This window comes from Heptranchias perlo, chromosome 11, assembly GCF_035084215.1.
Source record: "Heptranchias perlo isolate sHepPer1 chromosome 11, sHepPer1.hap1, whole genome shotgun sequence".
Classification (NCBI taxonomy): Eukaryota; Metazoa; Chordata; class Chondrichthyes; order Hexanchiformes; family Hexanchidae; genus Heptranchias; species Heptranchias perlo.
Window position 1 is genome coordinate 6913024 of NC_090335.1, and position 16868 is coordinate 6929891.

Sequence of the window (16868 nt, forward strand, 5' to 3'; positions counted from 1 at the left end):
GAAGTTTCACTAACTGAATTTGAAATATTGAACACTCAGGGCAGTATCACTTGACAGCACGGATACATCATAGAGCCCCTTCAGTGCTGCAGGAACCTGATACTCAGGTCACCACATTAACAGTTTAACCACAGATCTGAATCCAGATAAGAAATGGCTGCAACTAACAGTATTTTATGTTCCACTCAGATGGAAAAACTAAAGCAAAATTTTCAAACAAAATAGAAGTTTATTAAATATTCAGTACAGGAAATCAGTGAGTAAGAGCAACACAGATGAAGGCTAGTAAACAAAACATTTAATTTTGCAACAGTTTGCACTGTACATAACGCAGTCTCTCATGAACGTGTACAAAGACTTCTGAATCCTGTAAATGTTTCAATTTACAAAAAATATATTTCAATGTGAAACAACAATGTAACAAAAATTGTAATTTAGGACTATAAAATGGCACATTTTTATTTCCATTTTGCTGTGCTGTCAGATATCAGCCTAGAAATTGGTTCTTACAGCAATGCTTGGACTATTAAGGCCCCAATATAGTGGGCAGGAAGTGTGCGCAAATTTCTAGCCGGAATGGGTGAGGACAAACAAGTGGGGTCCTTTACTGAAGCAGTTGTTAGGACCCTTATTTGCATACACAAAGGTCCTAACACCTGTTGGAGGTCCCCACTCGAAGACTGGTTTGCCTCGAGGCAACCAGCCCCATCATGGGCTGTGATCAGGAAAACCAACCCTAGGGATCGCCTGCAACAAAGGTAAGTAATTTACAAGTACTCCTGCTCCTCCTAACCCCACTTTAACCCCCCCCCCCAAATCAATGCTGCTCCCAACCCCCAATCTCCTCTCCTGAGCCCATAACAGCACCCCCTCCTGTCCCAACCCCTGAATTCCCCCCCCCCACCAACCCGGTCTCCTCTCCTGACCCTATATCAGCCCACCCCTCCCTCCTCTCCCGACCCCTCATCCCACTCCCGCGGGTCTTTTCTCCCAACCCTTGACCCCCCTCAACCCCCACTGTCTCCTCACTCCCCCCACCCCCTCTCCTGAACCTCAATTTGCCCACTCCCCTTGGTCTCCTTTCCCGCCCCCAACCCGGCCTCCTCTGCCGACACCCAATCACCAGACATGACCTTCAACCCAGGCCCCCCGACAACACTTACCCGAGGTCTGCTGCGACCCTAGCAACAGCCCAAACCTGGAGTCCTCCTCACCGCGGGCACTTCACACTCCACTGGCAATATTGAAATGAGGCCAGAGGCCCAATATCTGAAGAGCCTCGGGCCTAACCATTCAGGTTGGGAGTGCGAACTCCCCCACCCCCCAAAATGGTGACGGCCCAATTTCTAGGCCACCACCTTTTGGAAGAAATGTTAAACCAAGGCCTCGTCTGCCGGTTCGGGTGGATGTAAAAGATCCCATGGTACCATGTGAAGAACAGGGATCTCTTGGCCAACATTCCTTCAGTAAATGATCATTTGAGGCTCTTGCTGTGTGCAAACTCACTGCCTTGTTTGCCCACAAAATAGTGACTACACTTCAAACGTACTTCGTTGGCTGAAGCGTTTGACATCGGGATTGTGAAAGGCACTATATAAAATACATACTATACCGTATATTTCTATATGTTCAAATTAGTTTATTCTAAACCTCATTTTAGTAAAAATATATAGCATGCAAATATTAAAATGTATTTTAAATAGAAATGGTTTTGAAATGTATTTACTGATTGTGAGACCAGGTGACTGTCCCAAGTGTCAGCATGAAAACATAGTCATTGAGTAATGTCGGCAGGTCGACCAGGTTTTGTAGACTTCGACATCCTTTCCTCATATGGCTGAACGAGGTCAAGGCCCAGGCTCACCCCCCTTCCTCTCACATACCTGTGAACCAATATGATGGAGGAAACAATTAGCTTCTGAATGAGGTACACGCGTTTGCCGATATATTTCGTAGGCAACAGCATCATAAAAGCAGCTGTCACGTAACCATGGTGGCAGATTACTAGCATACGTACTATACATATTACCCAATAAAATGCTGAATGAATAAACCCATGTCTTTAGGGTTCTGTATTGGTACCTCTACAGTATTGGGAGGAGACATCCTTGTGTGAATATCTTAATTCATCCCCCAAAATTACTCATTACTGGCACGTGCCCATCACAGTACTTCACCCTAGTGTTCTTAAGCTCAAAATATTCTGTCCAGACACGACCCAAATGGATGGTTCAATCTACAATTGTACTCACATCTTCACGGTCAGAAGATTTCCTGTTGCAGTGAAATGGTAAACATGCTATTTTAAATTGAATTTGATTCAAATGGTAAACAAGGCCTTGGAGAAGGTGCAGAGGAGATTTACCAGAATGGTACCAGGGATGAGGGACTTCTGTGATATGGAGTCTAGAGAAGATGAGATTGCTCTCCTGAGAGCAGAGAAGGTTAAGAACATAAGAAATAGGAGCAGGAGTAGGCCATTCGGCCCCTTGAGCCTGCTCCGTCATTCAATAAAATCATGGCTGATCTTCAACCTCAACCCCACTTTCCCACCCTATCCCCATATCCTTTGATACCCTTACAGTCCAAAAATCTATCGATCTCAATCTTGAATATATTCAACGATGAGCAGCCACAGCCCTCTGGGATGGAGAATTCCAAATATCACAACCCTCAGTGAAGAAATTTCTCCTCATCTCATTCTTAAATGGCCGACCCCTTATCCTGATACTATGCCCCCTAAGGTGGGGGGGGGATTTGATAGATGCATTCAAAATCATGAGGGGTTTTGATAGAGTAGCCAGGAATGGCAGAGTGTGAGGTTTAGGCAGCGAGTTATGATGATCTGGAATGCACGGCCTGAAAGGGTGGTGGAAGCAGATTCAATAGTAACTTTTAAAAAGGGAAGTGGATAAATACTTGAAAAGGAGAAATTTGCTGGGCCACAGGGAACGAGCAGGGGAGTGGGACTAAATGGATAACTCTTTCAAAGAGCCGGTGCAGACATGATGGGCCGAATGGCCTCCTTCTGTGCTGTAAGATTCTGCAGAAAATGTTCTCCCCACATAAAAATTACACACATCCACCATTACACTTTATTGAAATCTTCGTGACAATGTGTCTGATATATGTAAACTGTCAGTGTTCATGTTGTCCTATTAAATGTAGGCTTGTTATAAACAACTTCATCCATCCCTACCTACAGGTAACTATTACCTAGTTAGTTATTGTGTTAACAATGTATCATCATGTATGGCTATAAAGGGACTAATGTACTTTGGTGTTCTGTGAATTCACTCATGAGTATAGTTACTGGGCAGTGGATGGGCCCCGTGTCTTGTTAACAAGGTGCTAATGGGCAGTGGGTGGGCCCAGTGTCTAGTTAACAAGGTGCTAATGAGCAGTGGGTGGGCCCAGTGTCTCGTTAACAAGGTGCTAATGGGCAGTGGATGGGCCCAGTGTCTAGTTAACAAGGTGCTAATGAGCAGTGGGTGGGCCAGTGTCTAGTTAACAAGGTGCTAATGGGCAGTGGGTGAACTATGCTGTGAGCATCCAGCTCACCGAAGGGCAATTCAGAGTGAATGAAAGATGCTGCCTGCCCTGTTTCTCTATCGAGAAAATACCTTTTAGTTGTGAAGGGTGTATCTCAAACGTGAACAGACTCGTGTTTGCTCCACAGATGCTGACTGACCCGCTGAGTGTTTCCAGCATTTTCTATTTTTATTTCAGATCTCCATCTGCAGTATTTTACTTTTTGTTCAGAATCAGTCTTGCTTCAAGTCCAATCTGTCTGGTGCTCATTTTATTAAGTTCTCCTGTACAATTTAAAGGCTCTTCTGATTTTACAAACAATGTATAGGTTGCAAATATTCAGGGCTCACAGCTTTTATGAGATTGTTACCTGATTTTAAAAAATCACTTGTCCTCCATTAAATCATGCTCCATTCAGGGTTTTTTGTGCAACTGATGTAATATTCTTGATGAATGTAATTTAAGAGCTCAGTGAAAAACAAACTGTACGTGCGTCCAGACAGTGTCAGTTGTGTGCATTCCAACCATGCAGGCTGTATTCGTAGAGCTGGGACGGAATGCGCCAGTTAACGACACCCGTGGTGTCGACTTGTAGTCGAGACATAGCTCACAGTGAACACAAACTAACTGATCTCAAAATATAACAGAATGCTCATTCATTGGGCAATCTCCTTGAAACAGTCTGGTGGGGGGGTAGCTTTGCTGAAGCTTAGTTTTAAGTATTTGGTCAGGTTAATAGAGAACTGTGCAAAGCAATTAGCCCTGTGACACGTTGCTTGGTGCAGTCAGTGTGAAACCTGGAAAATATTTTACAGCCCAGAGTTGCGCCTTCTATTCATTAGCACACAGAACACACTTGCACGAGCATGCACACAATTATACGAGCGTGCACGTTCGACACACCATGAACACCCACCCTTGAAAGTTTTCAGTACTTATTTGTATAAAACACAGCGATGATACTCACTTTCTAACGTTCTGTCCAAATCAGCAATAAAGTCTTCCAGCTCCTTTGTGTCTCCGAGCTTTGCTGTAAAGAACCACAAAGCTTTTCACTGAGGTTTGGCATTGCTAGTTTCTTGTTCATAAGATCTTGGGGGAAACACACCCAGTGGCTGATTAAAGGCACATTTACATTGTTATTCAAGGGTACTAGCACAGTGGTTATGGTACTTGGACCAGCAACCCCCAAAAAATAACCATGAAGGCTGCCAGCTTATTGTAAAAACCAAACGGATTCACTAATGTTCTTTAGGGAAGCGAATTTGCCGCCTCTACCTGATCAGGCCTACACGACTCCAAACTAAGATTCACTATTGTTAAAGCTGACCACTGAAGACCTAGCAAAGAACTAACTGCAGCACGAGCATCTTAAAGCAACTACACAAGCCAAGAATGTACATACACAGTCACTTGAGCGAGACGCTAGCGGCTTTATGCTTCTGGCTGGGACCTTGCCTGGTACCAGGGTAAGGTCCAATAATCATGGTAGGTACAACACGGGAAAAGGCCATTAGGCCCATCATGCCTGTACCAGCTGACAGCTATCCAATTAATCCCATACCCCTGCAATTTTTTTCTCCAAGTATTTATCTAACTCCCTTTTGAAAGTCACTATTGAATCTGCTTCCACCACCATTTCAGGCAGTGCATTCCAGATCATCATAACTCGCTGCTTAAAAAAATGTTTCCTCATGTCGCCTCCGGCTCTTTCGCCGATCACCTTAAGTCTGTGTCCTCTGGTTACGGATCCTTCTGCCACTGGAAGCCATTTCTCCTTATTTATTCTGTCAAAACCGTTCATGATTTTGATCACCTCTTAAATGCCCTTAACCTTCTCTATTTTAACAGAACCACCCCAGCTTCTCCAGTCTCTCCACATAACTCAAGTCCCTCATCCCTGGCACCATTCTAATAAATCTCTTCTGCACCCTCTCCAAGGCCTTCACATCCTTACTAAAGTGCAGTGCCCAGAATTGGACACAATACTCCAGCTCAGGACTAACCAGTGTTTTATAAAAGTTTAGCGTAACTTCCTTGCTTTTGTACTCTATGCCTCTATTAATAAAGCCCAGAATTCCCTATGTTTTTAACAGCCGTCTAAACTTGTCCTGCCACCTTCAAAGATTTGTGTACATGCACCCCGAGGTCTCTGTTCCTGCACCCCCTTTAAAATTATACCATTTACTTTATATTGCCTCTCATTCTTCCTACCAAAAATGTATTACTTCACACTTCTCTGCGTTAAATTTTATCTGCCATGTGTCTGCCTATTTCACCAGTCTATGTCCCCCTGAAGTCTGTTACTATCCTCCACATAGTTTACTACATTTGAGTTTCATGTCATCTGCAAACTTTGAAATTGTACCCTCTATACCCAAGTCCAGGTCATTAATATATAATTTATGTTAGTGCTTGCTGCGAGTATGTGGCACAATACACTGTTACATCACCAGGCCGTTGCAGGCTTCATCTCAATGTTTCGAGCACAAGGTGCTCACTGAGTAGCTTCAAAGTGATATTAAACGATACAAGTTGCTCCACAGGGCCCAGGTGATGTCGTTCCAGCAGCTTTGACAAGTTCCACTTCACACAACAGGAGCACTACCTCCCTGGCACCCTGCCATTCTCCCCAAACTACAGTGATAGCCGGCCTTTTCTCCATAGCAGAGCTCCCATGTGGGCATATCTCCTCCCCTACGCCAGGCTAATCTCCCCGACATCAAAAGAGAACTAAATGACTCAAGAGATGAGACCTGGGTCTCCCACTAACAGAGGACCAGCAGGAGGCACAGAGATAACTGCTGCCATCTCTAGCTGCAGAAGAGTGAGTCAGTTCAAACTCCCCACACCAGGCCCTACAAATTCCATCTGATCCTGATCGATTAGTGCCAGCAGAACAGCTGCCAAACAAGCACTCAACTGCGCACAATCCTCCCAGACAAAGATCTCGTAGGCTACCAGGACCACGATGGGCCTTACCATCCGCACCTATTTGGTCAGCTCCCTTTGGGACAGGATCATCCACAGCCTGAAATCTCACATAGGGGTCGGAAGATTAATCCTGCACGTCAAAAACAACTGGGGAACACATCACAATCTTAACGAATAATACATGGGATGAGCATGTAGCATGGAAACATCATGAAGCTTCCTGCAGTGAAAACATTTGTTCTAACTTCCACCTTTGGCCTTCTACTGATAATCCATAGTCCAAACCCCTTGTTACCGATTCACCAATTTTATATTGTATTTTCCCGACATACTGCCAACGTGCAAGGCTCAGCACGGACTCCAAAAATCCTCCCTTGAATAACAAGAGTAATCAGACAAGTGACAAGAGAAAGCAACAATACCTTTGGAAGATGAAAGTGTGGAACTATTAAGCTTCTCGTCGCTGAAACTGAAACTGTTTCTCCGAAGTGAATCTGTACCTGTGGTTTTAAAAGTAAACAGGAACTAGTGCACTGAAACCACTCGGGTGGAACATGTACATCAAAGAATTCAAACTGATGAGGAAGCAGAGGCTGGTTGCTGTGCCACAAAGGTTCATAGCTCCACACCTTCACTGATCAATTAGTAAACAGCACATTTTGTTTCCATTTTGCATGGAGCAAAGATTAAATAATTTCCCACCGTGTACAATACAGCTAAATATCGACACGGTGTGAAGAGAGGACAGGTGGGAGATGTGCTATCCAATGCAGAGCAACAATCAACAAAGCCAATCCAACGTTGAACTAGACTGGCCAATCAGTAGAATACAAGTCAGAGGAGGTAGTGATCAAACTGTACAGTGCTCTAGGCAGACCGTTCATTCAATACTTGGCTGAAATCAGGTCACCGAGAAGCGAGGGAGATATTCAAGTTACTGGGGCAGTGCGGAAAAGAGCCACAAGGCTGTTCCCTAGGGTCAAGTTTGAGTTACAAGGACAGGCTGGAGAAACTTGGACTTTTCAGCTTAGAAAGGAGATATCCAAGAGGTGATCGTGGAGGTATACAAGATAGTTAAGGGAGTGGAAAAGGTAAACCCAGAATATCATTTCTAGGATAAGAGTACACAAGTCCAAATGGCCAGGTGGCACAGCGAGCCCAGCCCACACAATAGGCTTCCAGAGTGGTGGAAACGCAAATCCTGGAATCATTTAAGAAACAATTAGATGCTGCAATGGGGGGGGGAATTTTAGGATCTTTCTGAATTCATCCATTCAGGTGGGCTCAATCATCTTCCTCATCAATAACTGTCTTGTGATCCTTTTCACAAGATCTGTGAAAAGGTTTGATCAAGGAAGGAGATGGGGTCAGATTTGATGTTTAGCCAAGGTTCTGTCCAATCCCAGAGTGATTAAATTGCACACAACTCACTGACCAGCTGTGGCACATGGATCCTGGTCCTGCTCAAAAGGTTGGAGACCCTCCCCCACATTAGGGGCACCTTGCTCAGTATTTAATACTCACTGTCTGAATCACTAATGCCACAGTCACTGATGCTCATGCTGCTTCTCCTCTTCATGCATCTTAAGTGCTCATCATATCTGAAATGTCTCTTGTTCAGAGGGGAGGTGAAATCCTCAATCACTGCATCAAATTCACACAGGACAGCACTCAGATCTTCATCCTCAGTCCATGCTGCAACACAAACAAGACTTGGGTCATTATAACCATTGGTAGGGTGCCTGCAGAAAGTCTCTTACCAGCAATGCAACAGAGACCCTTGTGCACGTACCATGCCTGCCCCAGCAAACCAATAAAAGAACGACAAATAGGGTAAATGTGAAACAAACAAAAGATGCTGGAGGGACACAGCAGCACATGGAAAGAAAAACAGAAAGGTGGTGTAAACCTTCGACCAGGGATCGACACCTCAATCTTTAAACTGTCCTCTCCTTACTCCTCAAACGGCAGCTTGGCACTCTTACTGCCAAGTCAGAAGGTTGTGGGCTCAAATCCCACTCCAGGACTTCAGCATATAATCTAGGCTGATACATCAGTGTATGACAGAGGGAGTACTGCCCATCAGAGGGGCTATCTTATGGGTGCGACTTTAAATCAAAGTCCAAACTGCTCATTTAGAGGAACATAAAACATCCCATGGCCGAACACAAAGAGGGACAGGAGAGTTCTCCTGGTGTTCTGGCCAAAATTTATAGTACAAATATTAACCGGTCCCCTCTCTCCTTACAGGAGTGAGTACACCACAAGCATTAACCCGTCCCCTCTCCCCTTACAGGAGGAGAGTCTGCACCCCGAGCATTAACCCGTCCCCTCTCCCCTTACAGGAGGAGAGTCTGCACCCCGAGCATTAACCGGTCCCCTCTCCCCTTACAGGAGGAGAGTCTGCACCCCGAGCATTAACCGGTCCCCTCTCCCCTTACAGGAGGAGAGTCTACACCCCGAGCATTAACCCGTCCCCTCTCCCCTTACAGGAGGAGAGTCTGCACCCCGAGCATTAACCGGTCCCCTCTCCCCTTACAGGAGGAGAGTCTGCACCCCGAGCATTAACCCGTCCCCTCTCCCCTTACAGGAGGAGAGTCTACACCCCGAGCATTAACCCGTCCCCTCTCCCCTTACAGGAGGAGAGTCTACACCCCGAGCATTAACCCGTCCCCTCTCCCCTTACAGGAGGAGAGTCTACACCCCGAGCATTAACCTGTCCCCTCTCCCCTTACAGGAGGAGAGTCTACACCCCGAGCATTAACCCGTCCCCTCTCCCCTTACAGGAGGAGAGTCTGCACCCCGAGCATTAACCCGACCCCTCTCCCCTTACAGGAGGAGAGTCTGCACCCCGAGCAGCAACCCGACCCCTCTCCCCTTACAGGAGGAGAGTCTGCACCCCGAGCATTAACCCGTCCCCTCTCCCCTTACAGGAGGAGAGTCTGCTCCCCGAGCAGCAACCCGACCCCTCTCCCCTTACAGGAGGAGAGTCTGCACCCCGAGCAGCAACCCGTCCCCTCTCCCCTTACAGGAGGAGAGTCTGCACCCCGAGCATTAACCCGTCCCCTCTCCCCTTACAGGAGGAGAGTCTGCACCCCGAGCATTAACCGGTCCCCTCTCCCCTTACAGGAGGAGAGTCTGCACCCCGAGCATTAACCCGACCCCTCTCCCCTTACAGGAGGAGAGTCTACACCCCGAGCATTAACTTGCCCCTCTCCCCTTACAGGAGGAGAGTCTACACCCCGAGCATTAACCTGTCCCCTCTCCCCTTACAGGAGGAGAGTCTGCTCCCCGAGCAGCAACCCGTCCCCTCTCCCCTTACAGGAGGAGAGTCTGCACCCCGAGCATTAACCCGACCCCTCTCCCCTTACAGGAGGAGAGTCTACACCCCGAGCATTAACCCGACCCCTCTCCCCTTACAGGAGGAGAGTCTACACCCCGAGCATTAACCCGTCCCCTCTCCCCTTACAGGAGGAGAGTCTGCACCCCGAGCATTAACCCGACCCCTCTCCCCTTACAGGAGGAGAGTCTGCACCCCGAGCATTAACCCGACCCCTCTCCCCTTACAGGAGGAGAGTCTGCACCCCGAGCAGCAACCCGTCCCCTCTCCCCTTACAGGAGGAGAGTCTGCACCCCGAGCATTAACCCGACCCCTCTCCCCTTACAGGAAGAGAGTCTGCACCCCGAGCATTAACCTGTCCCCTCTCCCCTTACAGGAGGAGAGTCTACACCCCGAGCATTAACCCGTCCCCTCTCCCCTTACAGGAGGAGAGTCTACACCCCGAGCATTAACCTGTCCCCTCTCCCCTTACAGGAGGAGAGTCTACACCCCGAGCATTAACCTGTCCCCTCTCCCCTTACAGGAGGAGAGTCTACACCCCGAGCAGCAACCCGTCCCCTCTCCCCTTACAGGAGGAGAGTCTGCACCCCGAGCATTAACCTGTCCCCTCTCCCCTTACAGGAGGAGAGTCTGCACCCCGAGCAGCAACCCGTCCCCTCTCCCCTTACAGGAGGAGAGTCTGCACCCCGAGCATTAACCCGTCCCCTCTCCCCTTACAGGAGGAGAGTCTGCACCCCGAGCATTAACCCGTCCCCTCTCCCCTTACAGGAGGAGAGTCTGCACCCCGAGCATTAACCCGTCCCCTCTCCCCTTACAGGAGGAGAGTCTACACCCCGAGCATTAACCCGTCCCCTCTCCCCTTACAGGAGGAGAGTCTACACCCCGAGCATTAACCCGTCCCCTCTCCCCTTACAGGAGGAGAGTCTGCACCCCGAGCATTAACCCGTCCCCTCTCCCCTTACAGGAGGAGAGTCTGCACCCCGAGCATTAACCTGTCCTTCCCCCGTTGAGGTGCTGCCTATTTCCAGGAGTTCCGCTCTGCTGCTTCCCACGGCAGTGGGTCGCCGCCAGGCGGTGATGGAGCAGCAGCAGCCGCGGTGTCCGTCAGACTGCGCTTCCCAGGGGGGGGGGGGGCAGGGGGTCCCGCTCCGCCCGCAGTTACACCGCACAAGCCGCCTCACTTACATCGCGCTGCATTTCTGCCTTTGTGCATCTTCATGTCGGTGGCGTTCCTGGTGGTTGTTTATGGAGCGGAGACTAAATGTTCCGTGCGGTGCCCGACTCACCCCCTGCGACCCGCAGCCGCTCTCTGCCCCCCGCCTACTCACCCCCTGCGACCCGCAGCCGCTCTCTGTGCGGTGCCCGACTCACCCCCTGCGACCCGCAGCCGCTCTCTGCCCCCCGCCCCCTGCGACCCGCAGCCGCTCTCTGCCCCCCGCCGACTCACCCCCTGCGACCCGCAGCCGCTCTCTGCCCCCCGCCGACTCACCCCCTGCGACCCGCAGCCGCTCTCTGCCCCGCCACCGCGGCCGCCGCCACTTTTATAGGTGAGCGGCCGCCTCCCAACACGTCATCCGGGGGTTCCCCCGCCGCGCGCCCCCTTCGCCCATGACGTATGGGGAGGGATTTCCTTCCCACGTGGACGGCCTGCTGCTGCTGCCCATCTGCGGTCGGTGAGGAGTTGCCACCTCCCCCGGACAAGTTCAACCTGCGATCAGAGTCTGGCGGAACTCTCAGCTCACCGCCAGGTGTTACTGTGCACACGCTCAAGGACTAATGTCCACAGCTTACAATACAAGTAAGATGGTAACACTGCACAAAATCATGACCAGGAGCTACTCCAACATTGTTAACACCATTAAATAACTGGGTACAACTATCAGGAAAGACTGAACAGGCTGGGGCTGTTTTCCAGAAAAGAGAAGACTGAGGGGTGACCTAATAAAGGTTTTAAAAATTATGATAGGGTAGACTTAGAGAAGATGTTTCCACTTGAGGGGGAGTCCAAAACTAGGGGCCATAAATATAAGATAGTCACTAATAAATCCAATAGAGAATTCAGGAGAAACTTCTTTACTCAGAGAGTGGTGAGAACGTGGAATTCACTGCCACGTGGAGTGTTTGAGGCGAATAGCATAGATGCATTTAAGGGGAAGCTAGATAAACACACCAGGTGAAAAAGAATAGAAGGTTATCCTGATAGGATTAGATGAAGTCGGGTGGGTGGAGGCTCCTGTGGAGCATAAACACTGTCATGGATCAGATGGGCCGAATGGCCTGTTTCTGTGCTGTAAAATTCAATGTAATTCTATGTAATGGTGAATCTCCATATAACTTGTTTATTCTTTATTTGAGAGTTAGCCCAAGGATTGAAGTGGTTTAACAGCGAGATTGCTATTCATATTAAACAGAAATAGTTGAGGTTCACAACAAATAAAACGAGGATGAGGGAATGAGGCTTGAGAAACTATTAACTCCCCCAACTGCCTCATTTCCATGGGAGTGCTTTCAGGCTCAGGTGCAGGTCCAGATCCGCTTTTTGGGGAAGCTCCAGGAAATCCTTGAACAACGTAACAGGGCTGGAGACCCCGCATTATGCATTGTTCCCATTATTTCCTGTCATTAGTGCCCAGGCAATAGGTTCCCGGAGGTTACTGATAGGAATATCAGCCCCTTAATCTCCATTATAAATGGGCCAAATGGCATCTATCTGAGGTTGCTGAAGGAGGCAAAGAAGGAGATTTACAGGGTATTGGGTACAGTAGTGGAAGGTTCATTGGGTACTGGTTCTGCAGGGTTAGAAACAGATAAATGGAGTACCTATATTTAAAAAGGGAAATAACCGAGCCGGGGAATGACAGGCTCATTCAAGGGATCCTGCAGCACAGGGAGGGGGTTCTAAATCCAGGAACATGGGAATCCTGGAGTGCAGACTAGGGTCTCAAAATCCAGGAGCAAGGAGCTGGAGTACAGGGAGGGGATTCCTGAAATGTAATCACTAACCTAAATGCCTTTGTAAGGCATGCAACTACCTCTCTAAGCTACTTATATATAAAAGCAATGGGTAAAGTTATATTATTGATTGACACGGGTAAAGATGATTCAATCCTTCAACCATCTTTGTTTTCAATTTTCTCAGCTTCCTTAACTCATTCCTGAGGTTACCATTTTAATTAAGTCTCAATGGGCTCGTATCTAGCAGTGTTCCCTCTCATGGTCCACGCTATGACAAAGATGCAGGGCATAGAAACTGGTCTTTGCAGCGCCTGTTTTCGGACTACTAAGGCCCCAATATGGCGGCCAGGAAGCGTGCGCACGTTTCCCGCTGGTAATGCACCGCCCACCATATTGGGTGAGGACAAACAAGAGGCGTCCTTTACCTATGCCTGTTGGGGGAAGTCAAATAATGACTTACTTGCTGTGCTGCTCTTCCTCTTGTTCCCCGGACTCCCCTCGGACCCTTCAGCCTAAGAAGGTTCCCAGCCAGTGTATTAGTTTGTGGGTCCCCAAAACCCAATGAGAAGTCTACCCTTCCAGGTTCAATTGTTAATCCAGTCATCTGGCCAATCACCAAGCCCTGGAGCTCGGGGGACTTGGGTTACTGAGTGTGCCACAGACCGCTGACCTGCTTCTGAAGTTCCATCATCAGGCATGTCATCTTGAAGGCATCTTGATTTTAAAGAGACCCCACTATCTGTCACATAAAGAGGGCAGTCAATTAATTGAATGTTAGACATTTGATATGATGTGGAGATGCCGGTGATGGACTGGGGTTGACAATTGTAAACAATTTTACAAAACCAAGTTATAGTCCAACAAATTTATTTGAAATTCACAAGCTTCCCGAAAGCTTGTGAATTTCAAATAAATTTGTTGGACTATAACTTGGTGTTGTAAATTTGTTTACAAACATTTGATAGGCATGGGATTGAGCGTGGACTCACATTATATTGCATCGATCGGTGGTCCCATGGAGCCACTCGTTTCCCATAAATCTTCATATCTTTATCCAATTTAAAAGAAGCAAAAGAAGCTCACCTCCTCTAAGGTCAGTGCCCAGGACCTTGCGAGAAGCAGTCCATTCTGCTCATCAAGTCTGTGGCTACCCAGTCTAATCCTGCTCACTCCCCATATCTTTAACATTTCACTTCAAGCAATTATCTAATTTCCTTTTAAAAGAATTTATGGAGTCTGTGTCAACAACGGTTTGTGGCAGAGACTTCAATATTCCAACCATTCTCTGTAGAAAGATATTTTTTCTACCTCCCTTCCACCGCCTCCCCCCCCCGCCCACCCCGGCACTTTATTTATTTTTGTGATTATTTGAAATTTGTGCCCTCTCATTACCATTTTGCCTTTTTATGGCCTTGTCCTTGTCAGGGACAACATCGATGATTTATCAGCATCCAAAATCCAGGCTGTGACCGCTACAGGGCATGAAATGGGCTTTTTGTTAATGTCCACACTCTTAGTTGCTTTTTGCCCTTCATATTGCTTCCATTGTCATATCTCTGTCAACAACAACTTGCATTTACATAGTGCCTTTAATGTAGTAAAACGTCCCAAGGCACTTCACAGGAGCGTTATCAAAGATTAGACACTGAGCCACATAAAGAGATAGTAGGACAGGTGACCACAAACTTGGTCAAATAGGTAGGTTTTAAGGAGCGTCTTAAAGGAGAGGAGAGAGGTAGAGAGATGGAGAGGTTTAAGGAAGGAATTACAGAACTTAGGGCCTAGGCAATGAAAGCACGGCCGCCAATAGTGGTGCGATGGAAATCGGGGATGTGCAAGAGGCCAGTATTGGAGGCGTGCAGAGATCTCGAAGGGCTGTAAGGATGGAGAAGGTTACAGAGATAGGGAGGGTAAATGTCATGGAGGGATTTGAATACAAGGATGAGAATTTTAAATTCAAGGTGTTGATGGACCGGGAGCCAATGTAGGTCAGGGGTGATGGGTGAACAGGACTTGGTGCGAGTTAGGATACAGGCAGCAGAGTTTTGGATGAGCTGAAGTTTACGGAGGGTGGCAGGTCGGCCAAGAGAGCATTGGAATAGTCGTGTCTGGTGGTAACTAAGACAAGGATGACGGTTTCAGCAATCAATGATGAAACTTTATAAAACACTGGTTCAGCCACAACTGGAGTATTGTGTCCAGTTCTGAGCACCGCACTTTAGGAAAGATGTGAAGGCCTTAGAGAGAGTGCAAAAGAGATTTACTAGAATGATTCCAGGGATGAGGGACTTCAGTTACGTGGATAGAGTGGAAAAGCTGGGGTTGTTCTCCTTGGAACAGAGAAGGTTGAAAGGAGATTTGATAGAGGTATTCAAAATCATAAAGGGTCTAAACAATGTAGATAGAGAGAAACTGTTCCCATTGGTGGAAGGGTCAAGAACCAGAGGACACAGATTTAAGGTGATTGGCAAAAGAACCAAAGGTGACATGAGGAAAAACTTTTTCACACAGCGAGTGGTTATGATCTGGAATGCACTGCCTGAGGGGGTTGTGGAGGCAGATTCAATCATGGCCTTCAAAAGGGAACTGGATAAGTACTTGAAAGGAAAAAAATTGCAGGACTACGGGGAAAGTAGAGGGGGGGAGTGGGACTAGCTGGATTGCTCCTCCCGTGCTGTAGCATTTCTATGGTTTTATGATGGGCGGAGACAGGGGTGGAGACTGGCGATATTACGGATGTGGAAGTAGGCGGTCTTGGTGATGGAGAGGATATGGGGTTAGAAGCTCAGCTCAGGGTTAAATTGGACTTATAAGACTTTCTCGAGGTGGCCCAAAAAGATATCACATAACGCCTCACCGGTAGTCGCCTCAACAGCAAGAAATCCAGTAAAATGTTCCGAAATTGAAGCACCAGCTGATAATTCACAATTAACAATGCGCAGTGTAATTGAAAGTTGCCCAGGTGGCTGAAATCTGTTGTTCTGTCCATGATCACACCAAAATAGTCTGTGTGATGAACCTTTTCAACAATAGCCTGAAGGGTGTGCTTTGCCATTCAGGCAATCAATTCATTTTGGATACTTTTACTGAGGTAACAATCAGCAATTTCTCTGTTCTCAATTCACCTCAGATGTTCACTCATTATTGGGTCAAACTTTACCAGCAGTTCAACTTGACCAAGGAAATTTCCATTACGATGGTCATTATGTTTTTCCGTAGTTCTGCGAAACATCAGATTCTGTTCTGCCAAATGACAAACAATGCAAACAAGTCTCACTAGAAAATATCTCCAGTAATTTTTTCCATTGCACATAACTCCACATTGACAGTCGATAGTTTTATTGTCACTGATACCTGCTGTCAGGTTCTGCTGTGCCTTTACGTTGTGCATGTGTGCCAGCGAATCCTTATGCTCTTCCAGAGAAGATTTTTTAAATTCATTCATGGGATGTGGGCGTCGCTGGCGAGGCCGGCATTTATTGCCCATCCCTAATTGCCCTTGAGAAGGTGGTGGTGAGCCGCCTTCTTGAACCGCTGCAGTCCGTGTAGTGAAAGTTCTCCCACAGTGCTGTTAGGAAGGGAGTTCCAGGATTTTGACCCAGCGAGATGGTGTGTGACTTGGAGGGGAACGTGCAGGTGGTGTTGTTCCCATGTACCTGCTGCTCTTGTCCTTCTAGATGGTAAAGGTCGTGGATTTGGGATGTGCTGTCGAAGAAGCCTTGGCGAGAAGATGAAAGGCGATATCATGCTTTGAAGCCTACTAGACTGTTCTACTCCCCTCCACATGCTCAACTTCCCACTACCTTTACCAACCAACACCCCATCTCCAACCTCCCTTTCTTCTCCAAAGTCCTTGAACATGTTGTCGCCTCCCAAATCAGTGCCCAGCTTTCCCGCAACTCCGTGTTTGAATCTCTCCAATCAGGTTTGCACCCCTGCCACAGCACTGAAATGGCCCTAATCAAAGTCACAAATGACTCCGATGTGACTGTAACCTTGGTGCACTATCCCTCCTCATCCTCCTGGACCTGTGTGCAGCCTCTGACACAGTCGACTGCACCAGTCTCCTTCAATGCCCCTCCTCTATCGTCCTTCTCAGTGGGATTGT

General features: G+C 47.7%; 1 protein-coding gene across 2 annotated transcripts; it reads right to left on the reverse strand.

Moving 5' to 3' along the window:
- Positions 1 to 209: 209 nt before the first annotated feature.
- LOC137327075 (regulator of cell cycle RGCC-like) lies at positions 210 to 11085 on the reverse strand. Of its 2 annotated transcripts, none has more exons than XM_067992488.1 (5): positions 10991 to 11085; positions 7990 to 8160; positions 6888 to 6965; positions 4499 to 4561; positions 210 to 1883 (listed from the first exon to the last, which is right to left on the reverse strand). In XM_067992488.1, the coding sequence occupies exons 1-5, from the start codon at positions 11022 to 11024 to the stop codon at positions 1876 to 1878; spliced, it is 354 nt and encodes a 117-aa protein (XP_067848589.1). In that variant the 5' UTR covers positions 11025 to 11085; the 3' UTR covers positions 210 to 1875. The 2 variants fall into 2 exon arrangements, with proteins under 2 accessions (XP_067848589.1, XP_067848588.1); XM_067992487.1 differs by lacking the exon at positions 10991 to 11085 and adding an exon at positions 8258 to 8368.
- Positions 11086 to 16868: the final 5783 nt, after the last annotated feature.

Coding starts and splice junctions, on each gene's coding strand:
- LOC137327075 (XM_067992487.1), bottom strand. CDS start 8,345: ATGTGCTGCTGTGTCCCTCCAGCATCTTTTGTTTGTTTCACATTTACC. Junction 8,161..8,257: donor GGTTTGCTGGGGCAGGCATG/GTACGTGCACAA, acceptor TTTGTGTTGCAG/CATGGACTGAGGATGAAGAT. Junction 4,562..6,887: donor CACACTTTCATCTTCCAAAG/GTATTGTTGCTT, acceptor GGTTCTTTACAG/CAAAGCTCGGAGACACAAAG.